This window comes from Pogona vitticeps, chromosome 1 (assembly GCF_051106095.1).
Source record: "Pogona vitticeps strain Pit_001003342236 chromosome 1, PviZW2.1, whole genome shotgun sequence".
Classification (NCBI taxonomy): domain Eukaryota; kingdom Metazoa; phylum Chordata; class Lepidosauria; order Squamata; family Agamidae; genus Pogona; species Pogona vitticeps.
Genome location: NC_135783.1, coordinates 195,660,211 through 195,682,028, shown reverse-complemented (window position 1 = coordinate 195,682,028; position 21,818 = coordinate 195,660,211). Strand labels below are relative to the sequence as shown.

The 21,818-nt window shown below is 44.0% G+C and overlaps 1 protein-coding gene and 1 non-coding gene across 2 annotated transcripts; both read left to right on the top strand.

Moving 5' to 3' along the window:
• The first annotated feature begins 12,357 nt into the window (after positions 1 to 12,357).
• On the top strand, positions 12,358 to 18,574 carry DUSP19 (dual specificity phosphatase 19). The gene is made up of 4 exons (XM_072981153.2): positions 12,358 to 12,684; positions 13,051 to 13,097; positions 14,045 to 14,197; positions 18,158 to 18,574. The coding sequence occupies exons 1-4, from the start codon at positions 12,459 to 12,461 to the stop codon at positions 18,377 to 18,379; spliced, it is 648 nt and encodes a 215-aa protein (XP_072837254.2). The 5' UTR covers positions 12,358 to 12,458; the 3' UTR covers positions 18,380 to 18,574.
• Positions 18,575 to 19,862: 1,288 nt separating this feature from the next.
• On the top strand, positions 19,863 to 20,028 carry LOC140703394 (U1 spliceosomal RNA). The gene has a single exon (XR_012082810.2). It is a non-coding gene; the product is annotated as a U1 spliceosomal RNA (small nuclear RNA).
• The last annotated feature ends 1,790 nt before the right edge of the window (positions 20,029 to 21,818 follow it).

Genomic DNA, 21,818 nt, shown 5'->3' with positions numbered 1-21,818 from the left:
TCTCTCTCCCATCCCTGAATGCTCATGAAAGGCAGACAGGGAAGGCATTTCCTTGACATGCTTCCTGCAAGTATGAAGGATCAGAATGGATGGTGGCATCAGACGGCTGCAAAGTTGCACACCTGATTTGACCAGGACAGGGTTGCATTCGTGGGGGCGATCTCCCTTAAAACAACGCTTCCATTTGCTGAGAAAGCACTTCAACCTGACCCTCAAAAGTAGAAGCACTACGGTCGGACCAAAAAGGTCCATCAGGGCAACCCACCCCAACCCCGTAATAATTAGTTTTATTTTAGCTACCCACTGCAAGTCAATCGGGGACTTACAAATTTAGTAGGATCAGGAGGTACAAATCAAATTGGATGGGATGGCTCTGGACTGCATTGGGGTACATGTGGTGGCCTCCAAATTGAATGAGCAAATCCATTCTGGTCTTAATGACGCCTTTAACTTGATGAAAGACAGATTGTGCCAAAGTGAAGGATTGTTAAAAGAGATCTTTAAGCCAACTTGAGTTCTACTTCCTGGGTCTGAATGATGTGTCCAAACAGGGCAGCTGTTGTTTATTTGTGGTTGTATCTATGTGGAGAAGGAAATTATGCAAATCACTAATAATAATTATTTATTTCCCCAACCCAGTGTGTGGTGGCATAGGAAAGATTAATCTTCTGGATGCTCAAATAGTAACATTTAATTATTGGGAAGATGCTACCCCTCCCCATTCCCAGATCCAAACTAACATATGTTGCTAGTTTTGAGTGCTGCGTGGAATGTGATTACAGAAATGTTACAGAGCTATACCAGCGTCTAGGACACCACTGGCAAGAACCGAGAGACCATCAACATCACTGATGCATTTTGTGAACTTTTTGGAATATTTGTCTCATTTTACCGAATATATTTTGCATTTCTTTAAGAACTGCACACTTGTCACATAATAGCATGTCTGAATCACTGAACAGCCAAATTTAAAAATTCAGATAATGCTATTGAAACTAACCATTTTATGAATCTGCCTGTTTCTTTTTCTGCTTAGTTCAATGTTGCTACTCTGCACCAACCGTATAATGTCCATCTCTCTCTCTCCTTTGAAAGAAGAGAGCTGCATTTCCTCATTCCTGCATGAACACACAAACTTGCTATGCACAGAGATATCTGCTGGAGAAGATTAAAAAAAAACCCACAGACAAAGCAAAGCTGTCAGGAAAGGTGTATCCCTGTCATTGTTGGCGTTTGGCCAAGAATGAAGAAATGCTGAGAAAGATCTGAGAAGGATACTTCTTTTAATTCCTCACGACTTCTTCTGTGTACCTAAGAAATTAAACTGGGTAGATTAGTCAAGTAGAAATTCAAGACCAGTCAGTATAAAAATAACTTCTTGAAGGAGTGGTGACATTAAAACACAAAAGACAGACCAGGAACAATGATGAGCAAGAAAAAGTAGCATCAGAAAAAGAAAAAAAAACCAAATCAGACCAAGATTACTACACACCTGGGTGGGTGGGGGAACAGACCAATAAAAACAGCCGCCATGGAACACCTATTGGAATATGGATAATTTCAGGCTTTAACCTGTTGCCTAAGCTGGAAGTAAAATCCTTTTTTCCTGTCAGTGGCAATAGTCTCCTAAATGTAACTGATCTACAACTACTTATTGGAAAAATAGCAACTAATTACCTCTTAGTTAGAAGTAACTTTCCAAGTTCACTGCTAGAACCAACTCCTGGTACCAGCAAGGGCAGTCCCAGACCCCAAAATATCACCGTATAACCTGCTCTGTGTTGCAGAGTTTTTAATTTTGGGGTCAATTCCTCTAGCTGTGCAGCAAACATGGAGTTCCAATATTCACAAAGCAGAATAGTTTCTAGTTCCCCAGAGGAGTCCATATCTTTTTTCCCCCCTCATCCACTGGCACTCACAGTTTCAATAACTCACTCTGTAACATTAGCAGGAGAAAGTATAAAAATATCTTCTTTACTTACAGTTGTGGACAGATAAAAAAGCAAACTGACAAACATGGCTGTTTTCAGCAACAGACTTCAACAGACTCACTGACTGCTTCCATCAGAAAGAGGGGAAAGCACTGAGCAGAGAGGTGGGGCTGTCTTTGAATTTAGAGGCAGAAAAGAATTATTTGTTACTCTGGCAGCATGGGAGGTTGCAAAAACTCCTGCATCTTGCCCTTCTTGAACTAGCCTGCTAACCCTCCAGCTCTAGTAAGGAAGGGCCCTGACCTCCCTTCTGCTAAGAGGGCAGATGGGAGACAGTGACTGGATGACTGGGAAGTGAGGGGGCATGAAGTGGGGCAAGTCCCTGTTTTCCTTAATAAGGCAACCTCTCCTAACTTCAACTCCTGTTTGCTCAGACCCTCTAATCAACCCCACAGAGTGAGAGAAGGGAAAGAAAGGAAAGGGGCTGCTCGTGCCCCACCTCCTCGCTCACCTCTTAGCTGGCCGACCAAAAAAGGGAGGTTCATGAGGCAGAAACCCCATTGCTGTACTATCCAGAAGACAAATTCTGATGAACAAAGGAGAGGATGAATCAGACTACCTTGTATCTTGGACCACTGGAGAGAGAGATTGAGAGGGAGAGAAAGAGAGAGAGAGAGAGGGAGGGAGGGAGCAATGGCTTATCACAAAAGCTTTGGGCACTGATCCTGGCCTCGTGTGTGTTGCCTAGTTCCCATAACAGCTGAGTGTTAAGAGAGAGGAGGAAGACGAAGCTGCTGTCTTGTCTTGCTTCCCCACTTCCCTGCCTGCCATGGAGAGGGGTGGGGGTGAGCCGGTAGAATCCGCCCCTGTTTCTTGCAGGAGCAGCTCTGCCCCCCACACCATCGCTCACTCAGCTTTTCCTGCTCTTAGCACTTCTGTTGCATAACATAACTTCAGTTAAGAAAACCTATTTAGGTTATCCCCCACTGTCATATTTCAGCTGGCTACATACACTGCATGCTACCTCAGAACATAGATTTGAGAGACCCAAATCTGAAGCTGTCTTCATACTGTATATATAAAAGTGGATGCTCGCTTTTGCATGCATCTTGACAGTTAGCTGTCAGTCGTTAAATGAGTGCAGACAACCAAGCGCAATACAGAATTGGATCAATACACCTTTGTAATATCTCCTGAAAAATTAGAAAGGCGGTCCCATCAATGTAGAGCAGGAGTCGGGGGCTCGAGGCCCTCCAGGCTTCCCTTCCTGCCCCCTTGCCACCTCTTTGTATGTAGATTCCTCTCTATTTGACACCTCCGTGGGGGCTGCTGTGTCCACAAGTAAGTATCAGCTCGTAGAAAATCCCAGTTAGGTTCCCGTGGCTTAACATAGTAAGCCACAACTAGAGCAGGCCCACTGAATCAATAGAACTTGCAGAGGAGGTGACTCACTGAACCCTCACGGATCCAGTGGGCCTACTCTGGCCGTGGCGTCCTACGCTGAGCCACAGGATTTCAGCCGAGGTACACTTCAAATGAATTTATGCAAGTAGGAACGGTTGGAGGATGTTGCCAGCGATGTCAATTACGAGCACTTAAAGCGGGAAGAGCCTTTCTGAGCTCATGCCACACTTTACTTTTCACACAAAATCAAAAATGAATGAACCTTAGGTAATTAAAGATGAGTCAGGGTAATCCAAGAGATGGTATTTATAACATAATTTTTAATTAAGCGAATACAGTACATGAGACTGGAAACAATATCATGGAATAAATTTTCCCTCTTAGGTCCGCCATTCTCACTTACATCTTGATACTACCACAAAGTATTTGTCCTTGCCAAAAGGCCAGGCTGGTCGCTGTCCTTCTGCAAGCAGGTCAAGACCATTCGCTTCGGGCAAGCTTTCCCTGAGGGACTGGCAGCCTGAGTGTGATCTTTTTAAATGGATTGTTTTGCATTACTGCTTTGACTGGGTCTTTAGTACTGCTTGTGTTAACCATTTCTTAGAGTGGCATTTGTTTTTTTCCTTTTAAATATTTGTATACTTACAGTTTTAGCTTTAATATTATCTTTCAGTGATGTTAGCTGCCTCTTTTTACACATTGTTCTTAGCTTTAAACACTGTCTTATAATGATGTAAGCCACCTTGTGTTCTTCTTAAGGAGAAAGGCATAAATACATAAATAAAATAAAAAAGTTGACTTAATTAAACGTCAGCATGTAAATCATCTTTTGCAGCAAAACAAAGTCATGTTTGAAGTATGTGCTTTACAGTTTTATCCAGATTGACTTGAAGTATGTACATTTGCAGAAAGTCCAGTCCAGTTGCGATTGTTTCAATTTTACAAACACTATGCTTTCATTCTTTAGCAAGGGATCTCTGCGAAAGGACAGGCCCCAAGCAATAAGACAATGTTTGGAGCAAGCTTCATGTTACCTGAGAAATATGTGATTGGAACTGCACCATTGGTTATAATTATCCTGGGACACAGGTATGGGGGGGGGGAATTGTCTATAAAAATATGTTGCAGAGCTCTGAATTTCTGGTAAAACTCCCTTTTGCCATGCAGTAGAAGCACAGAGACCTACAGTGGGGTTTTGACTTGAGAACTTAATCCGTATTGGAAGGCGGTTCTCAAGTCAAAAAGTTCTCAGGTTAAATCTGCATTTCCCATAGGAATGCATTGAAAACCATTTGATCCGTATCTGCTCTTTTCCGTCCATAGAAACTAATGGGAAGCTGCTATTCCGCCTTCGACCACTAGAGGGGGGATATTTTGTTTCTTTTTTTCTTAGGTCAAGAAAGGTTCAGGGAAGGCAGGGAAAATACAGTCCAGGCAGTTCAGTACCAGGCAGTCTGAAGACTGTCTCCCAATCCACTCTCTAAACGCTGGGAGGAGTGAGGAAGCAGACAGGCACCCTTTTCACTGGCCAACAGTTAAATTTTGCACTTTCCCTGCCTCCCACATGGGTTTTTTTCAGTTCTTAACTCAAATCTAAGTATGTAAGTCAAGTCAGTATTTTCCTATGAGAGTGGTTCTTAAGTCAAAATGTTCTTAACTCAAGCCGTTCTTAAGTCAAGACCCCACTGTACAGAGAATAGCTACATGTTCCCCAGATAGTCCACCCTTTTTCATTAATTGGCATTTGAATTCTCAATAACTAACTCTGAGACATTTTTAGAAGAGGTAGCCATGTTAGTCTGTACTAGCATGTCAGGCAAAAAGAAAATAAAAAATAAAGAAGACAAAAATATTATCGCATTTTGACGACTAACTGTCTGAGGAAATGGACTTGTCCATGACAGCTCACATTAAAATATAGCAGTTAGTCTTTAAGGTGCCCAAACATTTTTGTCTTATTTTTTTATTTTTATTTTGTTCTTTTGTCTGAGACATTTTGTGAAGGAGTGAGTCTGAGTGTGCCATCCTCCGAAGAAAAAGCACAGACAGAGGAGAGTGGCTGCGTGGAGGGCGTCTTGATTGAAATAGATCAGGATGAGGGAATGAAGAGGAAGCCTACCGAAGTCTGTTTGGCTGATGAGGAGGGGGTGGAGTTCAATTTGATCATGTGGGAGGATGAAAAGGAGGCGGGAAGCGTGCGGGTTTTCAGTTGGCTGGGAGAAGGAGCACTAGGTGGTTATGTGAACAGAGGGGTTCAGACCGAACCCATGCTCGACAGTGGAATTACACAGGGCCTCGCGCGGGAATTCCCCAACTTAAGACAAGGAAGGGGATTACTGCCAGAACCCTTGCCCCCAGGCAGTCACGGCCGCGCATACGATCCTTTGGAATGGATCGTGTCGGTGTACCCCCGGAATTTCTTTGGTGGCCAGAAGGTGACCAGACCAGGCCCCGAATTCCAGCAGAAGCCTCCGGAGGGAGACTGGGCCCGCCATCCTTGTTGCGGGACTGTATGCGCGGTAAGGAGCACCCCACTACGGCCGATGATGGATCAGGAGCGCTTTGGCCCGGCCTCCTTGTAGACGTTGAGGGGAATGTGGAAGTGCGACCCCCCAAAAGATACCACGTGTTATCAGACGATGTTTTGAGGGATCCGTTTGATCCAATTGAGTTAAATTCTTATTCAAATAAACTTGTTGATTTTGAAGAAGAATCGCCTCCTCGTCTCTTTCCCGCCTTTACCACTCACCGCCCCTGCTGCCGTACCCATTTGTCATAGTGGCGCCCAATGTGGGGCCGGGGGTACACTTCAGGCGGGAAAGGAAGAGATGACCAAGATAAGAGAAGCCATGGAAAGACAAGCAAGGCTAATTGAGAATTTGACAGAGCAACAGAAATTGATGGCGAGACAGTTACGAGGGCAAGGAGGTGAAGAGGAAAAGAGCGCGAAAAGTGTGGTGAGTGTGCGAGGAAGCTTAGTGGCTGGACCGGCCCCTATCCGAATGCAAAAGATGACCAATACTGACGATCCAGAGGCTTACTTGCACACTTTCGAGAGAGTCGCGTTGGCAGCGGGATGACCAAGAGACCAGTGGACTTTAGTCCTCATCCCTTGTCAGACTGGACTGTTGCAAGAGGTGGTGGATACCCTAAGTGTGCAAGAGGCGACTCAATATGAGACGGTTAAAAACGCCATCTTGAGCACGCTTAATCTGACAGAGGAGACGTATCGGAAGTGACTAAGGGAACTCAAATGGAAACCAGGAACCCACCCTTGTACGGTGGCACAGCGGATGCGAGCTAATGCTATGCGGTGGTTGAAACCGATGGAGAACAGTGGAGAAAAGATAGTCGACGCGGTGGTCTTGGAACAGTTGGTACAGTCCCTGGGAGCTGGCGTGAAAGATTGGATACAGAAGAACAACCCGAAGACGCTGGAGAGAGCGATAACCTTATTGGAAGACTATAGCAACATGGAAGGAGCTAGCAAGAAAGTATCCGCCCCCTGGGCGGAGAGACAGAGACCGCGTGGAGGAGAAGTTTCTCTTTCGACTTTAAATTCTAGTGCAAAACAGGCTGCAGAGATGAGCGGTTCAGCCAAGCCACGCGGAAAGATGTTCGAGCCCTTTACTTCCAAGCCCGTTCGGCCGATTACGGTAGATCACCGGATTTATGCCCCGGGAACGGGATGGAGGGAAGGCAAGGACGGATGTCCCATCTATAATCCTGGCATGGTATGGCGAGAGAACAAAGAGGGGCGGCCCATTTGCTTTTCCTGCGGGGTCCCTGGCCACGTAAAATTGCCCGGGGGCTGAATTTTCGTGGGTGGGACAAATGAAGGAACCGCAGGCACCTTCTTCGGAACGATGGGAAATAGGTGCGTGGGTGAATGGGGAAAAGAGGAGAGCTCTTATAGACACTGGGTGCGGGAAAACGCTGGTACGGGACTTGCCAGGAGACAAGAAAGACGAAGGGTTTTCTGTAAGGTGTATTCATGGGGACCTTAAGAAGTACCAAACTATGTGGGCAAATGTTAAAGTGGGGAACGAGGAGAGATGAATGAACATTGGCATTGTTCCGGGACTCTCTAGGGAAATGTTGCTCGGAAGGGATTGGGTTGGTTCACGCGCAGTAGGGAATATCAAGGAAGGGTTGCAAGGGGAAGACTTGCAAGGTGAAGATCAGTCCGATTTTTTGCAGAAGACTTCGCGGGAACAAATGAGGGCCATGCAACAGGACGATGCCTTGTTGCAGGAGCCGTTATTAGCTGCGCAACCGTCGGGAACTATAGTAAGAGGACAAAATGGTTGGGAAATGGATAGAAATGTATTGTATTATGTACATGAAAATGGGGACAGGAGGCTCGTGGTACCCCTAAAATGGAGAACTAAGATTATGGAGTTAGCTCACGATATCCCTCTGGCTGGTCACTTAGTGGAAGAGAAAATGAAAGCATGGGTGGAACAAAGGTTTTGGTGGCCTACGTTAGGAAAGGATATTAAGGAATATTGTACCACCTGCCCACAATGCCAGAAAACACAGAGAAGACCCCAAAAAGGAGCAGAGCTGATACCTCTACCCCTTATGGACTATCCCTTCCAGAGAATTGGTCTGGACATTGTGGGTCCCTTAATTAAATCACAGGGAGGACACACACACATATTGGTGATAATAGATTATGCCACTAAGTACCCAGAAGCTGTTCCTCTTAGATCGACCACGGCTAAAGTACTTGCCCGCGAATTAATGCAAGTCTTTTCTCGATTGGGTTTTCCTAAAGAAATTCTTACCGATCAAGGCACCAATTTTATGAGTCAAACTTTAAAAGAGTTATGGCGCCTCCTAGAGGTAAAACCTATCCATACCGTGGTTTACCACCCGCAAAGTAATGGTTTAGTGGAACACTTCAACAAAACTTTGAAAGGGATGATACGAAAATTGGTCATGGAAAAACCTAGGAGATGGCATCTGTTATTAGCTCCTTTGATGTTCGCTATCAGAGAGGTACCACAAGCCTCTACGGGATTCTCACCCTTCGAGTTGATGTACGGGTGGAACCCTAGAGGTATCTTGGATTTGGTGGGAGGAGGGAACGGATGAAGCACAAATAACGGTACAACATGTTATTGAAATGCGGGAACATCTAAGGACAGTTGCGGGTATAGCAAAGGACAATTTGAGCAAGGCACAACTAGGCCAAAAAACGAGGTACGATAGGAACCTTAAAACTCGAGAATTTAGGCCGGGGCAGAAGGTTTTGTTATTAATGCCTTCTGATCAAGCCAAGTTATTTGCCACTTGGCAAGGTCCCTATGAAGTTATCCAAAAGATAGGCCAAGTGGATTATGAGATATTCATGCCTGATAAGACCAAAAAGAAGGGGATCTTCCATGTGAACTTGCTTAAGGAATGGAAAGAGAGGGAAGCCCTTTGGGGGGAGGTAGAAGAAAATGAATTCAGGCCTGAAACAGAGATTTGGCTTAAGACTGATGGAAGCTTACCTATAGACGAAACCTTAGATGTTCCACAACAAAAAGATCTACAAGATATAGAGAACGATTTCAAACATTTATTCTCAGGACAAACACAATTGATTTGTCATGAGATACATATACCAGTACGCTTGGTTACTCGGGCTGGGAATCGGACATGGCCGTATCACCTCAAAGAAGCTATTAATAAGGAAGTGGAAGATATGTTGAAGCTAGGGGTCATTGAACCCTCGCGTAGTCCTTGGCGCAGTTACCCTGTGATGGTACCCAAACCGGACGGACAAATGCAGTTGTGTATTGATTTCCGCCAGTTGAATGAAATTTCTAAATTTGACGCCTACCCCATGCCTAGGGTGGATGACCTGTTAGAAAGATTAGGAGGGTCAGTCCATCTGACCTCGTTAGACCTCAGTAAAGGATATTGGCAAATTCCTTTAAGGGAGGAGGACAAAGAAAAGACTGCTTTCGTGACCCCCAAAGGTTTGTTCCATTTTTAAAAAATGCCATTCGGATTACACGGAGCAGCCACGACTTTCCAAAGACTAATGGATCAGGTGTTAGCCCCAGTGAAAGAGTTCACGGGAGCCTATATTGATGATATCCTGATATATAGTAAGACGTGGGAAGAGCATGTAAAACATATCCGGGAAGTCTTAAAGGAAATCGAGAGGGCTGGGTTGAAGGTGAACCCAAAGAAATGTAAAATTGCAAGAAAGGGGGTTCAATTTTTAGGGTTTCATGTAGAAGGAGGAAAGATACAACCAGTATCTGACAAGGTCGATAAGGTGGTCTCTTGGGGGGTACCTAAGAACAATAAGGAGGTACAACAATTCTTAGGTCTAGCCGGGTATTATAGACAATTCATGCCCAACTTTGCAGAGGTTGCTGCTCCTTTGACAGACTTAACCAAAAAGAAGAAGGGAAAAGGATTGGCATGGGGAAGGACGGAACAAACAGCTTTTAATCAACTTAAGGAGATATTGTCAGCTTTACCCAGTCGTTATGCTCCCGAAATTACCATTTCTGGTGCAAATAGATGCGTCTGATAGAGGTATAGGGGCAGTTTTATCTCAAAGGAAAGGAGAAACAGAATATCCGATAATGTATTTGAGTAAAAAACTGAGTGTGCGAGAACAGAAATATGCCACGATAGAGAAAGAGGCTCTGGCTGTTAAATGGGCTATCCAGGCATTGAGGTATTATTTGTTGGGGGCTCTCTTTACCCTCATGCTCCTCTTCAGTGGCTTAACCGGATGAAAGACACCAACCCCAGGTTGACCCGGTGGTATTTAAGTTTACAACCATTCTCCTTTCAAGTACAATATAAAAAAAGGGAGCACCCACTCTAATGCGGATTATTTTTCTCGACAGGACAGTGAGGAGGGTGAGCGCCAAGACAGGACGGCCCACTTGGAAGGGGGGGCGTGTGAAGGAGTGAGTCTCTCCTCGTCTCTTTCCCGCCTTTACCACTCACCCCCCCGGCTGCCGTACCCATTTGTCACACATTTGTAGGAAGAAAGAATTTTTAAAAATTATTTTCTTAAAATTTATTACAATTTATTTATTTATTTATTTATTTTATTTATATCCCGCCTATCTAGTCAGCTCGGACCACTCTAGGCGGCTAGGACCACTCCTGTACATACTGTTTACTTTACTGCACACATACTTAGCAACCAACTGAACAGATCAACAATAACTGACACCAACAGACTTTAAAAAAGAGGGAAAGAAACACTCAGAAACGCAATGCTCCCTTTGAATACAATGGTTGGAAGGGATGATTGGTTAGAGCTGGACAGAAAGGCAATCACCCCAGCCCAGAAAAGTATCTCCCAATGACACAAACCACAGACAACATGCAAGTTTGTAAATAAAATTTCAACAAAATGAAACTGATACCCATTGTGTTGTAAAAGCCACTTCTAGACATGAGATTGTAAAGGGGGTAGCTTTTTTTGCTTGCATTGCTATGTAATGGAAATGTAAAACATATGCTGTCCAGAATGTATTATATTTTTCTCTGTTCAGCATCCATCACACACTATTTTCACATGGCATAAACAGTGTGCTAAACATTGGAGTTAGGTTACATTTCTTGTGAAAATATATGTGTTGTTTGTGATTCCTGTTTATCACTTTAATTTCAGCTAATTCTTAAAATAGATTGTTTGGAACAGAGCGCCACATAGTCGGACTTTGAACTCCTTCTGTCTTCTTGGGGAAAAGAAAGAATTGGGAAGGGTTTCTCATCTTTTTTAACTGCCTGCTTTTTTCACCTGTAATTTTTCAGATAAGCCCCTTTTAAGGATAATGGTATTTGAGCTATTTCTCTTATCTTTATGCAGCAGAATCTCCTTTTACAGAAAGCAGGCCAACTGTTGGTTTGCCCCATACTCTTCTTTGTACATAAGTATATGTGTTATATTATTTATTTTATTTATTTATTAAATTTATACCCCGCCCATCTGGACCAAAGTCCACTCAAAAGTGGCAGCGGTTATATTACAAAGAGGTTACAGTATGTAATTGTCTTAAACAGATTGAATGATGTATGTATGATGCCTCACAGTGAGAGCTACCCAACAATCCTCAAACCAGCAGAGGAATCCACATGTGGAGTTTAGCCTTTGGTCAAAATTCTGTTACTCCTACTTTCCTTTGTCTCTTCACTGCTAGACATCCTTTGTTGCTACGTCCTGCTGAGTACCTGCACATATTCTATCCCCATAATTAGCCATAACTCAGCCAACTGGCTGAAATGCAGTATAGTAAGTCAAGAGTAGGCCCACTGAATGCCTAGAGCTGTTTCAATGGGCCTACTTTAGTTGCAACTTACTATTCGATTTCCACCAATATGTACTAATTATATTGGCCAGACGTTACTGTTTGTTTACCTCACCACAAGCACAATGGAATAAATCACAGCGGCAAAGTCGTTTATTGTTCTTGTCTTCTGTCAGCTCACAGGACTGGCATATTGACAAGGCATGCAAAGGCCAACTTAGACTAGCCGCAAGTGCAAGCTTCCATATATGCCATTGCGCTTACATTGGCAGAAATAAGAGTAGGATTCTGGCCCAGTGTAGAATCAGTGAACGTTTTGTTCAGCAAGCACTGGGGATGGGCATATATGTACGCCTTGCCTCCCCGTTGGGTTTGGCTTTAGGGAAACTGTTTAGTCAACCAGGGTTCAATTTAGCATTTTTCCCTTTCCTTCTGGAGGCTGACCTGAAAGGGCAGGCAAGGCAAGGCCTTGTGAGCTGACCACTGGTTGGGTGTGCTTTTTCATGTGGATAGCTCAGTGGTTTTGGCCTCCAGGGTTGGGAGTTCGATTCCCCCCCCCCCCCCATGGTGCTCCCTCGACAGGCGTTGGATTCCACGACCCAGAAAACTCCTCCCAGCCTTGCGGGGCGAAGGAGGATCTGCACTAGCCACTTGGTGCGGGGCTGGCTTGCCGCCGAAACAAGCCACACCCTCGGGCACCTCTTGGCCAATCGGGTAGCGTTTCCGTGCGGCCAATGGGGAGGCTCCCTCCCCTTCCCTGCGCGCGGGCGCCTGCCTCGGGAGGAAGGCCGGAGCGGGGCCTGCCGGCGTCCCAGCAGTCGGTCTCCCCCGCCCGGCGCCTGCTATGCACTCGCTGGCCCAGGAGATCCGGGCCTTCTCCAGGCACAACCTGCGGAAGCAATGCACCCGGGTGACCGCCCTGAGCGGGAGGCGGACCCTGGAGACCTGGAAGGATGCACAGGTGCAGGTGGTGGAGGTGGCCGCGGCGCCGCCGGGGGACGCCTGCGGTTACGTGCCGGACCGGAGCCTGGATCTGCGGGTGGGCGCCGTGAAGCCCTGGCTCCTCGTGGGTACGTGGCCGGAGCCCGAGCCGCAGGATCGGGCCCCTGCGGCGGGCGTCCAAAGCGCTTCGATCCTGGGTTTCCCTGGGCTGCTGTCGGAATAATGCTAGAAACGCCCGCTCTGCTCGCCTCTCTCTGCCTGCCTGCCGTTCTCTCCCTAAAACAGCGGCTGTCGCCTGGGTCTCCGAGCGCTTGCGATGGGGAAGACGGCGCTTGCGATGATGGCAGGGCGAAGCATTTCCCCCCCCCCCAGGTTCCCGCAGCAGAAAGGCGCCGGGGTGGGGTGGGGTGGGGGCGGTGGCGGGAAGTGGGGCGCGCTCTGCCTGCTCCCCCTTTCCTGCTCTGATGGGATAAAACGCATATGTCTCCTGACAGGCTCGCAAGATGCTGCTCATGATCTGGACACCATGAAAAAATATGGGGTAAGGTGTGATGGGATGGGGCTTGGTTGTTTTTTGTGTGTGTCTCACTTCAAACATATGAACAGGTGGGGCTTGTCCAACTTCTGCCAACTTTGTCCTGCCCAGCCAGTACTTTAGCTCAAAAGTGTGTTTCAGAAAGGTTGTGGCGAGAGCAAAGAATCAAAGCAAAGTTTGTGATACCTCTAATGTAATACGTAAATGGCGGTAGTTCAGGAGAGCTCAAGGCGGTATGTTTTTCTGCATCTTTTGTTGTCCACGCCTCAAAAATAGGTTGCCGAGCATTATAAGAAATTGCAAAATGTGCTCCGATGCTTTATCGAGGCACACTTGCATGGAAGGAAACACTATGAAAATCTATGAGACGTGAACCGCAATCCCAGGCACTCCTTACTCAAGGAGTAAAGCCGACAACTCAATAGGTCTTGTTCTCCTGAAAATAAGACCTAACCTGAAAATAAGCCCTAGTATGATTTTTTTCAGGATGCTCGTAATATAAGCCCTGCCCCCAAAATAAGCCCCAGTTAAGTGAAACCTTGCCCTCCACCCTTGTGCAGCCACCAGAAGAAGATGACACAGCTGTATTTGAATAAATGTAGATTGTTGTACATGAAAGAAATAAAACATCCCCTAGTGTGTTTTCTGGAGCAAAAATTGATATAAGGCCCTTTCTTATTTTTGGGGAAACATGGTAGAAAGTAAATGTTTAGGATTAACATGGAGGTTTGCATGATTTTTCATCTCCTGTACTTAACATTAAGTAAAACAAATTATGGATTGTCCTAAAGGCTGCCTGTTGAAAAAGTATTCTCAATCCTGCTAGGATATAAATGGAAGAAAGGTTTTGTGGCATGTTTGTTAGCTCTTGGACTGAGGTCCACAACCATAACAGATGCAGAAGAGTGCAAAGCTGGCTTGTTATCTCATTGTATTGGTCTTCTGTATTTCAGGTCACCCATGTTCTAAATGTGGCCTATGGAGTTGAAAATGCCTTTCCTCATGACTTCACATATAAAATGATCCCTATCCTAGACCTTCCTGAGACCGACATTGTCTCCTATTTCCCAGAATGCTTTGAGTTTATTGAGGAGGCCCAGTTAAAGGTAACTATTGCTGTGTGTGATTTCTGATTGCGGGTGGCAGTAGGGGAAAAAATTGAACACAGTGACCTTTTTTTTGTACAGTGCACCGCACAGTATTATGTTTAAGATGGTTCCCTGATGAAATAAATTAAAATATCTTGATCTCCCACTCTTAAAGTCTGACCTTAAAATGAACTCTTTAGTTATTTTAAGTACTTCGTATACTGTTTCAAGCCCTTTTTGTTCTTATATGACTGAACAGATAAGTAGAATCACAAAAATAGGGGCTCTTGACTAAACTGGGTTTGATTTGTTTGATCTGAACATTTTATTTTTAAGAAGTTAATTATTTTTAAAAGTAAAGCTGTCATATACTTGCACTGGTTAGGCTTTATCTAGAGTACTGTGTTCAGTTTTGGAAACTGTACTTTAAAAAGGATGCCAGCAAACTAGCAAGTTCAGAGGAGAGCAACAGGGATGATAAGGAGACTGGAAACGAAGCACTGTGAAGAAAGTCTGAAAGAACTAGGCATGTTTAGCCTTGAGAAAAGAAGACTTTGTGTGTGGGGAGAGATATGATAGCACTTTTCAAATTCTTGAAAGGTAGTCCTACAGAGGAGCGGCAGGATTTGTTCTCAATCATCCCAGAGTGCAGGACATGTCATAATGAATTCAAGTTACAGGAAGCCAGATTTAGGCTGAGTATCAGGGGGAATGTCTTAACTGTTAGAGCAGTACAACGATGGAACCAATGATCTTAGGAGGTGGTGAATGCTCCAATGCTGGAGGCATGATCCAAGAGAAAATTGGACAGCCATTAGTCAGACCTGCTTTAATTTGGATTCCTGCCTTGAACAGGGGTTTAAACTTGATGGCCTTGTAGAACCCTTCCAGTTAAATTATTCTACGATTCTATGAAAAACTAAGCTTGACATTCATGAAGGTAAATGTTATGAGAATTCTGCACACTACTTCCAAGTACTGTGAACAAGTAACATATTGCTTGGGTATACCTATGGATGTGGGGGGAAGTTAGAATGATTATTTTATAATCATTCTAGGTTACCTCCACATATCTAATATCTTGTATAAGGAAATCAGAGCTTGATGAGTTTCATATACTCTGCCCATTTGATGCTACATGTTGACAGTCTTTCAAGCCCAGCTCCAGATTATTCCATGAGATCTACCAACCATTTCCATTATTCACATAGTTTGGAATTAAGAAAGATAATATGGCTCCATCAAGCTTTGTGTTATTTTAGAAGGAAAGAATTTGGTGTATTGTTTACAAGTTACCTGAAACGAGTATTCATTCCATGCCCTCCTGGAGGGTTCCAGTTACAGTTTCCACTTCATTTCTAAATTAGCTTCAGCTGCTTAATGCCACTGTTCTGCTCTGGGAGTTTAAATTTTCAGTACGTCCCCCTCAGTGCTTTTATCATCTTTTCCTGACAGTTCCAATACTTCATAATATAAGATGGTTTTGTTAGACAGCCTGAACAGTCAGATAATTTATTCTCCTTTCAAGAAAATTTCTCACCAGACAATGGAGGGCCAATTAATAAAGCATGAGGTTTTGAACTGCCTTAGGAAGATAAGCAAACCTAGAGTTGAAGCTCCCCCCCCCTCAGGAAATGAATTTGAACCAGATCTGAGGTGTACCCCCTCAATAAGGAAGATCAGGATTGCAGTACAGTATTTTCTTTCTCCAGACTAATTCATGTGATTTAGAGTACTGTATACAACTGCATAGATGTAAGAGGCAAATGAAAGAGCAGACAATCTAGTGTTCTCCATGTGTTTCAGACTAATCCAGCCATAATCCTTAACCACTGGCTATGTTGGTTAGGGCTTATAGGAGTTGAAGTCCAAAACACCTAAAAGGCACAATTTTGTTTAATTTTGAGTAGTGGTATGTGAATAAGGCTGCCACAGTTTGATACCTAATCCTTCCTTCTCTTTTCCTGGCATGTCCCGGAAGAGATGAAAACATCTGCTTTTAGAATTAAAACAACTGCACTTTGTCACTACATCTAACAAAGACATCCATCCATTTGGTTAATTGAAACAAGAAAAGAGCCATCTGTTTTCCTTGTCCCTGGGTTTTCCAATGAGCCATAGTTTAAATTAAACTCTGTTCCTAGTTTGGATGCATCTAATAAGATAAGTGGTTTGAATCAAGAACTGAACGCTTTCAGCTGTTGTTCTTATATGAATTTTGAGAAAGAGAACACTGGGGCCCAAAGCTTGAACAGCATTTTTCACATAACACTTTATTTTTAACCAAGCCCAGCTAGAGTAGTTTGGCATGCAGTTATTCACTGGGACCTAAAGAGCCTCCATATGCACAGCAAACATTTCCATTCTGGGAGAGACATTTCCCAAAAGAATAACTTCATTGAGAATGGTGTGTGACTGTTGTCCTGCCCCCCCTTTGAACGCTACTGGAAATGGCTTCCTATTTCTCAAGGGGTGCAGTGGGATAGAGTGGAAAGAGATATAGCAACTCTAGTGTACCCTTTTCTTTGTTTTAATTTAATAAATAAAAAACTTACATGTCACATGCCATCTTAAGAAGGCTACCCTAGGCCAATTAGATCTTGGCCATTGACTTGAAGCAATGGTGAGCTGCAAAGTCTGCATTTGAGTGAAATAAAAATATGGCACAAACTTCCATAGATCTCAGTTGTTTGCAAAGTGGATAAAAATCAATGATTTAAAAATGTATATCATGATTTAACTAAAACATTTTTGTTTAAATAGAAAATCTGTTTTTTTTTAAATTTAAATTATGATTTAAAACAATTTGATTTAAATCAAATCCATCCCGGTTGTTTGATAAGCCATTCAGTAGCTACATTTTAACAGAAGGAGAAATTAACTGCTAATTCAGTGTAGGCTTATTTTGCTGTTAGGATTGTCCTTGCAGCCTAAAATAGCTAATGCAGAAATGATCAAAACATTTACTTAGAATGATTTGGTGTTTGGGTTACATTTTAATACAGATCCATAGTTCTTGAGCCAAAGCACAGACTGGAAGGCATTTAGATCTCAAAGTACTCAAAAGTACTTTGCATTACTGTTTTTTGCGGGGGGGGGGGCTTTCCCATGCATATAGAACTATTGCACCCACTGTATCCTTCTGTCCTGGTGGTGGTGGTTCCAGGAAGATGGTGGAGTCACCGATTGTGGCAGGTAAATCGGGGGATAGCAGAAGTAGACCACTGGCTCCTCTTGGTCAAGCATGGATTTGAGGGAAGACTAACAAACGCTTAACTGGGAGGACTCAATCCAGACTTCACTGCAACTGTCTTCTCTAAAGTGCTGATCAAACCTGATCAAATTAACAGTACTGTCCAGTGGGAATGACCCACTGGACACCTCAGGCAGAGATGAATGCATGCAGTCTACAAGGATTTGGGTTCAGGGTGAATACAGGAGAGAGAAGGAGAAATAATGTGCAGTACACTGCAATTTTACATTTGGAGAGGCTATTTCAAATGATTTTTCCAAGTGTTACTTGGTTATAGTTAATATACACATGTATGAGAAGACGAGGGACGTGGTGGCGCTGTGAGCTAAAACACAGAAGCCTGTGCTACAGGGTCAGAAGACCAGCAGTCGTAAGATCGAATCCACGCGACGGAGTGAGTGCCCATCGTGTGTCCCAGGTCCCGCCAACCTAGCGGTTTGAAAGCATGCAAAATGCAAGTAGATAAATAGGGACCACCTCGATGGGAAGGTAACAGCGTTCCGTGTCTAAGTCGCACTAGCCATGTGACCACGGAAGATTGTCTTCGGACAAAACGCTGGCTCTATGGCTTGGAAACGGGGATGAGCACTGCCGCCCAGAGTCGAACATGACTGGACAAAAATTGTCAAGGGGAACCTTTACCTTTACCTATGAGAAGATTGCATTGAGTAATTTATTTTTGATAGTGGCTTTCTAAATGTGATCTTTTCCTCTCTTTCTTGGAGGATGGTGTGGTGCTTGTTCACTGTAATGCAGGAGTTTCTCGAGCAGCAGCAATCGTAATTGGCTTCCTAATGCATTCAGAAGGACTCAGTTTTTCCAGGGCTTTTTCTTTGGTGAAAAATGCAAGGCCTGCTATTTGCCCAAATCCTGGTTTTATGGAGCAACTTCACAAATACCATCAGTGCAGTTACAAAAATGGAAACTTTAATGATGCAGAAGGATGAAAGAGGACAAATTCAACATTGTTTCCATTGTTATGAGAAAAAACTGAACTTTTTTCGCCTGCAGTGTAATGGGAGATGTTTAGAATTGCTAGAATTGTCAATGTAGAATGTACATTTAAGTGTATAATTTTAAATCTACTTTTCCTTAGGAAAGTAAATTGTCTTCAAAAAAATACATCTTGTTTTTTTACCAGACCAATATGGTGTGTGAATTAAGCCTTGGGGAGAATGCAGCTCTGAGGGTGTTGGGTGTGTAGATCCAGAGTGAGGCTGGCTTAGAGCCCATACATGTCAGAGGCAGTGTGGAGGGTAATTCCAAACAGGCAGGAATCAAGTTCTAAGAGCAGGCAAATAAATGCAGCTGAGCGAGAAACACACCACCTGCTTTATGTTTCTTGGCCATGCTATACGGTACCAGAGGCCCACATTTGGAACTGTCTGCTAGTCCCAAACCCAAATAATTCACTACTATAGTAATGTTGGTGGCTGGCTCTGGAGATTGGAAAAAAGAGAAAGGAATCACATATTTTCCCTTCCTTCTGAAGCACCCCTAAATTGAACAGGGCAAGAGAGTTTTAAAACTGTGTAACATGTCTTTTGCAAGCCTCTCTCCAAGATATGTCTTATTAGGGGCTCAATCAAACTACAGTGGTGCCTCGCTAGACGATTGCCTCGCAAAATGAGGAATTTGCTAGATGATGACTTTTTTGAGCAGTGTTGCGCTTCGCAAAATGATTGTTCCTATGGGCAATTTTCACTGGATGATGTTTGGGTCCTTGCCTCGCAAGATGATTTTTTTTTACGCTTTTTCACAAGATGGTTTTCCTCCACATTGGAACAGATTAATTACATAAGACCTACTTTCTTATCCCAAAAAAGTGGGAGAGAAAGTGTATGCCGCTGGCTTTCCAGGGTCTGCCTCTTGGAAAAATAGCAACATACACTTTCTCCCCCAATTTTTTGGGATAAAAAAGTAGGTCTTATGTAATTAATATATTTCAATGGGGGGAAAACCATCTTGGAAAGCATTGCCAATGGGGCTATGGTTGCAAATTTAAATGGTAGAGGATGGTGAAAACAGCCAGGAACCAAAGGGTAAAGATATTGTTAAAAAAAAAAAACACCAAAAAAACAGGGAAATCACAAATGTAATCCCCCATTAACACAAATTATGCAGTTGAGTTCCTCACATTTAGGGAAATTGCAGGGATCAGCAGTACAGGGGCTAGGTGTTCCTCCCACAATTAGGGTAAGGTATTAGTATTAGCATATGCTAATACTTGTGCACTAGAGGATTGTGGGAGGAACACCTAGCCCCTGATGAGGGTCCCACAGGGCACCCCAAAACACTGAGGAGCTCTCTTGGCCTCTGGCAGGACTGGGGCTGTGCAGCCCTGTACTGAGTGGGAGGTGCAGCCACGGGGTCACCATGCCTTGGGGGGTCAGGGGACAGAAGGGGGTATGAGGTGCAAGGGCCATTCCAACTCAGACTTTGCAGAGGAAATACCATGTCATAAGAGTGGTTTTCCCAGGGGGCAGCTCATCCATTGTACTTTGGGTATGCTGCTGATCCCTGTGATTTCCCCAAATGTGGGGAACTCAACTGCATAATTTGTGTTAATGAGAGATTGCACTTGTGATTTCCCTGATTTTTCTAGATTCCTTTTCATCTCTCTTTCTTCTCATCAGGACCTATTGCAAAGGCAGCAAGTCCTAGTGATGTATTGTATTCTTCCTCTTTTTCTTCCCAGTGGTAAAGGAGCAGGGCAAAAGCAGTCACCATTATCAGGAGCCAGGGGGCTGCTTTGACTCCTTTCATCCTCTTTGTTGCTAGAGAGAGGAAGAGGGGAAAGGCCATCTGAGACCCATTGAATTTCACAAGGCAGTGCAGGTGAGGGGATTGTTTTTCCCCAATATGGTATGCGGGACTGTGTTTTGTAATTTTCACAAGATAGTGATTTTCCCCCCAATTGGAACACATTAAATAGATTTTAACGCATTCCAATGGGGAACTGGGTTTTGCAAGACGGCAATTTCCACGGAATGAATTAAAATCGTCTTGCGAGGCACCACTGTAGTTTTCTTCCTCCACCATCCTGCCATTTTCATATCACATACAATGATTCCTCTACTTGTCTGTATCTTGATACTGTGTGGGATTTACATTTAGGCCAATGCAACTGGGGTAAAAGAAGCAGACTGGCCTGAACCTCCTGCTGGCAGCCCTCCTGGCTCCTGAAAAAGTTTCATAATGGGACCCAGCTGCCCATGGGAGACTACAGTGCAGGAGGGGAGGCCAACTCTCCCAATTTCAGGCAGAGGCACTTTCTTCAAAATAAGTCCTGAATCCAACTGGGGATATACAAATTCCCTGGGTGCGGTAGAAATGAGTATACACTTGTTCTTGAATTTTACCAGTATAGATTGATTAGATAACAGATCTTAAACACCCCTATTAGAGAGAACTATGAAGACAAAGCCTTCCTGCCATGTGGCATTCCCTCACTGAAAAAGAGAAAGACAGCAATGCTGACACCCAGGATGATCACATTCTGTACGTTATTAGAGGCTGTTCATATGCGTGGTACTGACGCTTGGGTGGTACTTAAACTGATTTCAACTACCTTTAATCCTCAGGGTTCTCTGCACTGTATATTCCTTGGCCTGGATGATGAAATGTATGTTGAGGCAATAATTGCATCTTGAAGTAGTTGCTTTAATTCACTCAGAGGGTTAAATGTTGAGTGGCTTTTCTATTTTGGGGCACAGAATTTTAAACACGGTGGTTGGTAGAACTCCATACAGCAACTCTCAAGAGTTTCAATAGTTGCTGACACCAATCTAAAGCTTTCTGCCACTATACCCGCTTAGTAAAAGCTTGTTTTTTTCTAAATAGACAAATAGCTTTCCACTTCTCTTCAACGTAAACACTTGATCTTTCCTCACCTTGACAAATTCTGAGATTGGCTTTATATGCCCCCACACATACCCCAACAGTGCCTAGATGACTGTAATGGGACATCCTGGTTGAACCCAGAAAAGGGGGACTGCCAGCACGAAATGCCAGCAGTGTTGGGGAAAAAGAGGACAAGTCACCCTGGGGAGTGGGCAGTTACCCAGGTTGGAGCAGCAGCTAGCTTGTAGTGGGTGGGGATTTTACCCACAGCATGGGGCACAATGCAGTTAAGTTGCATGATCTTGGAGTAGTGGAAGAAAGATAAAAGGAGAGGGGCAGCAAACTGAAGTATGGCACCTCTAGTATTGTGAGCAAAAGGGCCATTCTCTTACTTACAGGGGACTTTAGGGAAGTCCTGTGAGGTAGGTTGTTATCCTCTTTCACATTTATAGTTACTACTTTTATATATTCTTTTCCCCTCCTGAGTTCCTACCATGGTCTCCTGAGAATAAGAGAGGGTATTATATTAATTTTTGCTTCAAA